The 10,208-nt window shown below is 34.9% G+C and overlaps 1 protein-coding gene and 1 non-coding gene across 2 annotated transcripts in view; both read left to right on the top strand.

The window, feature by feature from the left end:
- The window catches only part of LOC135196555 (angiotensin-converting enzyme-like), a 52,082-nt gene extending 50,328 nt beyond the window's left edge, over positions 1-1,754 (top strand). Inside the window, exon 28 of the mRNA XM_064223401.1 lies at positions 457-1,754. Within this exon, the coding sequence (XP_064079471.1) occupies positions 457-741 (285 nt within the window). The 3' untranslated portion in view covers positions 742-1,754. The remainder of the gene's footprint in view (positions 1-456) is intronic.
- An 8,230-nt stretch (positions 1,755-9,984) lies between these two features.
- Trnas-gcu (transfer RNA serine (anticodon GCU)) lies at positions 9,985-10,066 on the top strand. The gene has a single exon. It is a non-coding gene; the product is annotated as a tRNA-Ser (tRNA).
- The last annotated feature ends 142 nt before the right edge of the window (positions 10,067-10,208 follow it).

Raw genomic sequence — 10,208 nt, forward strand, 5'->3', positions numbered from 1 at the left:
CAGGCAGGTTGAGGAAGACGGAGTGTCTCCGAAAAATAGCCATAACTTTCTACCCTCTTGATGTTTGTATGGGCTCCTTTTCTTTATTATATATATATATATACATATATATATATATATAATATATATATATATATATATGTATATAGTATATAAGATATATAGATATATAAAGGTGATGCCACTAAGGAAAATGGAAAGCCAAGAACTTTCGGTCTAACACGACCCTTTACTTGTGTCGTAAAGGGTCGTGTTAGACCAAAAGTTCTTGGCTTTCTCGCCTTTCCATTTTCCTCCGTGGCATCACCTTTATCTATACATAGCATCATGTTTTATATACTTCATGATCAAGTTATCCATATATGTATATATATATATAATATAATATAATTATATATATAATATATAATAAATAATATTACATATATATCATAAGCTTCGATGATCTTCGCGCAGGTCACCTGGGACCCCGACCAGATCAACAAATACATGGACAAAGAGCGTGAGGAGATTTCTGCGACTGTTCCGATCGTCGTGGGCGTCGTTCTGGCGTGCATGGTCGTCGTCGTCATTATCGCCTACTTCGTGGGTCAAAAGAAACAGAAGAAGAAGCTGAAAGCGATGGAGAGCCAGGTGGAGTCGGGGGGACATACGAACATGGAGATGCAGCAGTCGAAGAAGGAAGAATCTTCGGACAGTGAGGAGGAGAAGGAGAAAGAGACAGTGGATGAGAGATTTTAAAGAGACGGGGAGAAAGGTATAATATTGTACTGGGAAAACTTGGGGAGGAATATGTCATTATAAATGTTAGATTTCTCCTGAGGAGCTCGACTTGCCGGTGTCTCTCCTCCTGAAGGGAGGTATTAGTCAGAAAGTTTCTCTCCCATCTTGAGTCCTGTTTCTTAATCCAAAGTTGAGGTTTGTGATATGAATGGAGTTTTTTATCTTTTTTTTTATTTTATTTCTTAGCGAGTGTACTGCACTCGTTTTTGGAATATCACCCTGACTCTGAAGATAAGGGGAGTTCATTTCTCAATGTCCATTAGATTCTCATTGACTCCATTTCATCTGGACCAAATGTCGAAAGCGACAGGGTGCTTTCGGTCGGATTTTGAGGTAGAATTCAGTGTTTGTTTCATCTGCTCTCGGAAATGCTGCGCTCCTCGACAGTCTTTCTCTCAAGTCTCCGTTTTCTTTCACTTTCTTTCACTTATGCTTGAACGTGTTGATGCTCTTCAGATATCTTTAGATACTCATTAAACTCTGTTTCACCTGTCTGTTTTGCTATATTATACACTGTACCATAAGAAAGTAACTAGGATTTGTTGCTGCGCATTATAGCTCTAAAGCTACTCAGAGTTCTTAATTAGTTCAAGTTTATGTTACCGTGTTTGCTCAGACACTTGTCTGAGAATTCCTTTCCTTGGGACTTTTTTTTTTTTTTTTTTCCCTTATCTACGCTTTTCAATATGTAATTCACCCACCCACCCTCCCTCAACCAGTACCTCGTTCCCATCAAGGTACTTCTGAATGACGCATAATTTTAAACCATAGATTGTGTCCCATCGTAATGTATCCGATCGTGTGTGTACTTTATGTATATTGAACATCAGTGTGTTGCATGTAAGGTCAGTTTTGTGTACGTCTCAGTGTATTGATTGTATATCTAAGTTTGAACATTTTCCAACAACATCTTAAGTTAGTTCGAGATGAGAGAGTATTTATGTTATAAATATACTGTTTCTCCAAATTAATTTGATTTTATTTTAACTTACCTCGAAAAGAAATGCACTTGCAGTGTCTTCATTCACGAAGCAGCAACAGATATTCTCTCAGGCTCTTACCACAGCCAACTATAGAGGAGGCCGTGGTCATAGCCAAGGTATATAGACCTTGGTCATACCCGCAGCTGCAAGAGTGGCCTCAAAACACGTTCTCCGACGTGCAACCTAAGAGGTCAAACATCTGGGTCCTAATGAAACAATTTTAGTGCACAGTGTCCTAGCATACTGTTGGAAGACCTAGACCTACTTGGATGAGAATTGTGAGACGAGAAGCTGGAAATATGTGGATATCTGTCACCTGCGGAAGATATAGCGAAGGGCAGATATGAGTGGCGAAGTTTCACAGAAGCCTTTTGCGTCTACGGGCTTGGAGATGATGATGATGATGATATATATATATATATACTATATATATATATATATATATATATATATATATATATATATATATATATATAAGATATTGGCAATTTAACCAGTTCTTAGCTTCTGGTGATTAGAAATTAATTTCTCGATAGAATGTGGTTCGGATCCCACAATGAGCCGTAGGTCCTGTTGCTAGGTAACCAATTCGTTCCTAGCCACGTAAAAATGTCTAATCCTTCGGGCCTGGTTAAACTAAGATATACTAAACTTAACCATTTCTTAGCAAAGTTTCAATCATTGTATCTTCCTTCATTTCGTAAACTTCTCATCTTTCTTTAATTTTTTGTGAAGACGATTATGGTTAATCAAAAAATCAGAATGCAAAGTAGCTAACAAAACTGATGACGAGGCAAGGCATTCTTGTCATACAGTGGAAGGAATCTTTCAGTTCTTATCAAACCTTTTTGCCAAGCTTGAAGGAAAAAAAAAAAAACCTGAATAATCGCCAACCTCCATGTAAATGACGCCATATTGTTTGATGTTGTAACGCCAGGTAGATCAAATCAATGAGTCCATCAATCTCCTTGAAATGCAATTGTTCCCATCCTACATCACTGATATCTGCCAAAAATGACACATCTTTTTGAGAATTTAAGTTACAAGGACTCTTGTGGCAAGCAAGGCAGTTTAATGCAATGAAAGCCAGACCGACGCTGGATATTCTACTGAAACTCGGTTATCAATTAAAAATTGACGTAAAAAAATATCCTCGCACAATCTCTTATTAAAAAAAAAAAATCGGAAGTTTATTTTCCATTTCATTCAGAGAGAGGATGATACCTCATAAGCGTAAGCAACTAAAAATGGTGATACTTTGGCTCGTGATTATCTACGTGTCACCTCCGAGGTGCTAGTACTATTATAACATGGCGGAAGCTCAATGGGACGAGGTATTTAGCTCCTCGAGGATCAAAGATATCGTTTATTAATATAATTTGTCGACCACACAATAAAGAAATGGGTGTATTACATGTATATAATACTTTGAACCCCGATTTTCTAGTTCTTAAACATGGCGTCCCATTGAGCTTCCGCCATGTTTAGTACTAGCACCTCGGAGGTGACGCGTAGATAACAAGCCAAAGTAGCACCCACATAACTGGTGTTACCTGGCCTTGGCCTAAATCATCAAACGCTGCTTTCCAAAAGGTTTCAGAATAAATCTCCTGACAAACATTTCAAGAATTGTTTTTTGAAATCCGTGTACTCTTCATCTCCATTATCAAAAATCAGCAAAACATGGCACCAAAGTAAATTAATCTGAAAACCCATATATATAGAGTAAACAGTCACTGCCACAAACCTGAGGCTGGTGGCTAGACTTATGTTATGGGAACTGCAAGCCTTCGTTGTTATGGCCTCTGAAGTGCTTTGTTACAACACTAACAGAAATACATTTTTTATGGTTATTAAAAGCCATAGTTTGATGACCACCAGATTCCTTTCATTCTGATAATTACTCCAGTAGCAACTGAAGTTCAGGAGGCTCTCACTGAGCACAGAAAGAAAGAGAGCCTGTGGGCACAAGAGCATAGGCATTTTTGTGATCATTAGAGCACCAATGAAGTAGTGTGTCTGCTACACTGACTTCTTACCTAGATTAGCAAGTTTCCAACGAACAGACTGATGCTGTAGACCTATGGGAGCTATTTGAAAAGAAGAACACAGACCACAGAAGATGAAAATTCAATTAATTAACAGAAGATGAAAGAATGTTCAAAAGAATAACCAAACATGAATCAAGGCATTTACCCACATAAATAGGCAAATGAATATATATAAATAAGCATCATCCTATATCCGCTTCTAACTTTCATCTGGATCTGTACTAACAAATGGCGTCAAGATCCCGGCCCATTGACCTTAGCATCTAAAAGATAATAATAATAATAATAATAATAATAATAATAATAATAATAATAATAATAATAATAATAATAATAATAATAAGGATGACATGAACACATGGCAGTATATTAACTACTAAATGGAATAATATTATTTAAATTAATATCTTCTCACAAAATGGATAGCTTTATAAACACCGATTTTCCGGACCGTCAAATGAATTAACATTATGACTTTATGCTGAGCTCCTACGATCTTTAAAGGTATTCTGAGATTTCTCTTTTAACCGATTTTGGTTTCGTTGTAACTTCAATGCAGTGCATATATATATATATATATATATATATATATATATATATATATATATATATATACCATATATATATATATATATATATATATATATATATATTATATATATATATTTACACGAGGGTTGTCCATAAAAGAAGGTTCCCAAAGAATTATCACAATGAAAAACATGATTTTTGGCAATGAATAATACATTTTTGGATAGCTTAGACTTTTTTCTATTTTCCGACATAATCGCCGTTGAGATCAATGCATTTTTCCGTGCGGTGTACCATCTTCTTTATGCCTGAATCATAGAACTCTCCCGCCTCTCCGCGAAGGTATAGCTTAAAACCTCTTCTTTCAGCTCCTCTCCGGTTCTGAAATGCGTTATGGACGTCTGTACATCCGTCTTTGAAATCTCTGCACCATTGGGGCACATGTTGTACGCTCATAGACTTTTTCTCCGTAGACTTCACACAGTTGGGAATGAATGTCCTCCAGTGCAGTGTTTTTTGCACACAAAAAACGAATCACAGAGCGTAATTCGCACCTGGTGGGAGAAGCTAGAGCGCCATCTCTATCGGCTGAGCGTAGCAGACAGCTTGCCGTTGTGGGGGGGGGGGGGGGGGGCTGGGGGGGGGGGACTGGGCAATGGGGGAACCAAACTACACACCAGTGTCGCCGGATCCCACGTAACAGCATTCCTTGCAACTGCAGCTCCTTGAGAACCTTATTATGCGGAAAACCCAAGTATAGATATATATATATATACATTTATATTATATATTATATATATAATATATATCATATATATATAGATATATATATATATATATTATAATATAATATATAATTATATATTATATACAGAGTATGTGGCAAAGAGGTAAGTGATTCAATGAAGCTGAAGACCTTTCGTCCCTACTTCAAGACATCTCCGAACAAGCACAAGTACCTGCCTAGTTTTTTAGAATTCTGCAGTTTGTTATCCAGGAACTCAGGCCTGACAAATTGTTTCTTAAAATCCCAAGTAAGGACTGTGATTCATTTTAGCTGGGTCAGGCATGTAAGGAATTAATTGTCAGAATAAAAAAAATTTGAATATTCAGTTATTCAGTCAGAACTTGTCAAAAGAGTAAAGGCCCCCATACACTGAACGATTGTCTGAACGACTGTCTGTATCGTTCGCAAAAACACTGTGTATGGGCTTGTCTGAGTGCAAAAGTGGGCGGAGCTTCGTGTCTGAACGATCTCAGCGGGAATCTGTCACGACCAGGTTGTTGGCTTGCAGTCTTTCATACACAGATCGTTCAATGTATGGGTTTGTCTGCCGATATAACGCTATCGCGCCCTCTTCTCGAGTCAAAATCTTTGTTCAGACTGAAATCGGTGCGGAGATGGTTCATACTGTATGAATAGTGTGTGTGTGGGTCGATAACGACAATCGTTCAGACAGTCGTTCAGACAATCGTTCAGTGTATGGGGGCCTTAACGCTATTTTCGGGCACTTAAGTAAAAAATGACTTCGGTTTGTTTGATCGGTCCCATTGTAGCATAATTACAAGATTTAAAACTATTGTCTCAAAATCTCCTAGCGTCTGCACTCATACAACTAACAAAGGCAAATAGCATCGGTCTAAGCCCAGGTCTATGCCGTCTAGTAGACCCTACTCTACAATCCATATGTGAAGGAGATTTAAAAGACAAGCTAAAGATGATTAAGGTTCCTATATAGTTCACGCAGTTTGCCTCACTTTGCTTTCTTCAAGTGCCTGAGGCATTCTTAGTCAGCTGTTATCTCCTTACCTGAAAGACCTAATTCGAATTTATTTAAATATTATAATTATGAACGTAAACGGTTTAAATATTTTGAATAAACAGATTAAACTCATTGAGTTTATGTTCGTGCATAAGATAGACATAATATGTGTACAAGAACATAATGTTAAAGAGAAAAATAGACTAGAATATATTGAAAAGCATTGCCATGTTATATTAAATTAAACTCATTTATGAAAAGGAGGGACTGCGGTGTTTATCAACAAACTATCGCAAGTGAAAATCATAAAGAATGAAATGGATACAAAGGGCCAAATATAAAGTGTGAAATGATATATTGCTGAAGTAATATTCCAGGTTATAAATGTAGATGCCCCCTCGGGTAAGGACAAGGGAAAAGAAAGAGAAGAGTTGTTTAATACAGATTTGTTATATTTTGCATTAGACTGGAACTGAGTAACTTGTCAAAAGGATGTTTCTACAAGTGACAAATGTCTCTTGTCCAAAAGCTTTATAAGCTTAAAAAATTCATTAAGGTTGTATGGGGTTTGAAAAAATATTTGTAGACTTTACGTCTATAAGGGGGAATTATTTATGGCTCTAGAATTCATAGAATTTATGTGAGGGATTTGGCGTGTAATGTTACTGAAACTTTAAACATCCCCAGTAGTTGGTCTGATGACAACATTTTAAGAACTAGTATTAAAGTAGATGATAATCTGAAATGGGATCATGGATGTTGGAGATGAAACTGTATGATTTCAGAGAGTTGCCTTGTTGAAGGGAACTTTCAAGTGATGTGGAATTATTTAAAGATGAAGAGTGATAACAATGTTTTTGGCAATATAACTGATTGGTAGACATATACAAAAAAGTGTATAAGGAGCTTTTTCGTGCAAGCATCAAAGCAAGAAGCACAGGAAAAGTATGGGTTACTAAATGTATTGAAAGCACATTTAGGGAATTGTATCATCATCATTATGTTACAGGCAGTCAATTTGAAAAGATATCTGAATTAAAGAACGGATAAAAACAATAGAAGATGCAATATGTGAAGGGGTAAATGTTAGATGAAGAACAGAGGAAAAAATTCAAGGCGAATAAATGTCTCATTATCTTTTAGGAAAAGAAAAGACTTCCGTGGCGATGATATCCAATGCAAAAACAAAGGAGGAGCAGATAATTCTAAAGCAATGGAAACACATTTAGTAGAGCACTATGAACAATTGTGCAATAAATATGAATATAATACCCAGGTTCAAAATAGAGTTTTAGATATTATTCAGTCTGTGATAGGCAATGAGGAAAATGAATTATAACAGCAGAGGTCAATGAAAACGAAGTATGGAAGGTTTTATCATCGATGATAAATGGCATAGATGGATTACCAGTAGAGTTTTGTAAACAAATGTGGAATATAATAAAAGTAGATTTTTTAGATATAATTAGGTATATCTTTAAAAATATAGTGGTTGGTAGTGATATGAACAAGGGAGAACTGAAATTACTTTGGAAGGATGATACTTCACATTGCATTGATAACTTAAGACCTATCTCATAGTGACACAGATAATTGCAAATAGATTAAAAAGGTTACTACTTCCACTGTGCAAATCACCTGAACAGTTCTGTGGTGTCTCAGGAAGATCGAGAACAAATGTAAATACAACGGTAAGAGATAATATGATATATTACATAAATGAAAAAGATATGGAAGCTGCTTTAATTAATTTAGAATGGGCAATCCCTTTTTGATTTTCCTTTAAGTTCATTAGTCTAATAACAATGTTATACACAAATGCAAATTGTGTGGTATGTATTAATGGCAACCTAACTAAACCTTTTTCTATCAAAAGATCAGTTAGATGAGGTTGTCCTTTGTCGATGATGATGTTCATAATTGCCAAGAGCCATTGAATAGATTGTTGAAACAAATAGTTGGTAAATATTCTCCTGAAATGCCAAACAATCTAATAATTTGTGTTGTCGGGTATGCAGACGATAGCTCTACTGTAGTATGTGGAGATGAAGGGATAGAAGAATTTAAGATCTTAAAAATGTATGAGGATGCTAGTGATGCTTCGCTTAACTTGAATAAAACGAGCATCTTTGGGTTAGGGTAATGGATAGCTGTAAAATTTTAGGTATAACTTATTGTAATGATTTTGGTAAAACAAGTAAGAAAAATTGGAACAAAATTGGAGAAAATGTAGTGAAATTGGTCGGCCTTTCACATAATAGGAAGTTAACTATATTTCAAAAATCTCTGGTCGTCAAAACATTTTGAGAAGCAGGTAAAAACGTGTATTTTCAAGTATTTATGGAACAATAATTACGAGCCAATTAGCAGGAAAACAACATGTTTGCCAAGATTAGGAGGCAGTGGAGTAGTACAAATTGGCTATAAAGCAAAGGCAATTCTCTATTGTACTTTTTGTAAGAGTTAAAAAAAAAGAGTTTGGATTAGAGCTAATGATATATTACTAGGAAATGAAAGGAAGCTACTTACTATTAAGTGAAGATGGAATTATAGATAGTGCAGTAACAACCGCCCCTATCATGAAGAAATAATAATTACTTCAAGAATAGTCATCAAGATGGAATTGTATCCGCATTGTAAAAGTAGCAATGTATATAGAATTGTAATGGTAGAGAACTACCCATTGTTTAACTGGAAGAATATTTGGGTAAATGTAAATAGCAAGTTCATAGAGCCACAAGTTCGAGAAATTTTGTATATACATGAAGTATTACCAACTCGGAACAGGTTACACATGATGAATATCGTACAAGGTGATGTATGTAATACTTGTGGGGAAAATGAAACTATGATGCATTCGTTTTATTTTTGTAGAATGAATAAAAAGTTAATAGTGTGGTTTAAAAAAGTGTTAATTAAAGCCTTATGTAAAGTCAGAACTAAGAATTTTCTTCAAGTACTAAAATTTGATTTTGAAACAAATAATTTGAAAGAAAGGAACACTGCAAATGTATTATTTGCAGATTTTATATCCGGTATTTGGTATGGGTATAAGTCTGGGTTTTTTGTTAGATGACCCACACTTAATTGTTTTAATAAGAGAAAGTATATATAGTATACAGAAATAGGTATGCATTGCGTAAATAATTAAAAAAACATTTATTCTCATTTTACACGTACATAGTTACCTGGAATTTTAATATATAGGTACAGATATATATTGTAAGTGTAATGGGTATGTATATACAGTATGTAGATATGTGTATATGTATGTATATACATAGTAAAAAAATATTATGACTATATATTTGTTAATTTTGTACATAAACTACATATATTGTATATGTATTGAATTGTAAATGAACGTTAAAATGTATTTTTTTAAATAAAAGAGAAAAGATTCGAATGTATTGACCTCTGGATGCATTAAATGGGTCTATGGCCATTTAATCTTAGCTGTTTTTCTGCAACGCCGGTGGTCATCTATGTCATATTTTGATAATTATTTAGTTCAAAGGCGAAAGATCTTGCATTCAATTATTTTATTTTCTTCGTGGTCATATACTCTGCACATATTTTATAACATTCCCGTGATAGAAGTTATATGTAATATATAATATATATATAATATATAGATATATATATATATATCTATATAATATATAATATATATTATATAATATTGTTTCTGTGAAGCTTGATCTAGCAACGAAGCCATGAATGACAGTGGGGTTTCCAATTAGAGCTAAAGTGAGTTATGTTACAGGACGAAGAAAGTGATTTAAAAGCCACGAGAAACTAAATTTCTCTAAGCATTAGAAACGCCATGACGGTCATACACGATTTTTTACCAGTTTTTTTACACTTTGCGAAGACGAGGTGGCCGAGTGGTTAAGGCGTTGGACTGCTAATCCAATAGGGTCTCCCTGCGTGGGTTCGAATCCCATCCTCGTCGAACGTGGGTTTTTAAAACTTACTTCAGCACGAAAACGCTAGATAGTGCCACTGTTCATTATTTCCTATATAATATATATATATATATATATATATATATATAATATATATATAATGAATAACTTGATCACGAAGTATATAAA

The sequence above is a fragment of the Macrobrachium nipponense genome, chromosome 18, assembly GCF_015104395.2.
Source record: "Macrobrachium nipponense isolate FS-2020 chromosome 18, ASM1510439v2, whole genome shotgun sequence".
NCBI classification, from domain to species: Eukaryota; Metazoa; Arthropoda; class Malacostraca; order Decapoda; family Palaemonidae; genus Macrobrachium; species Macrobrachium nipponense.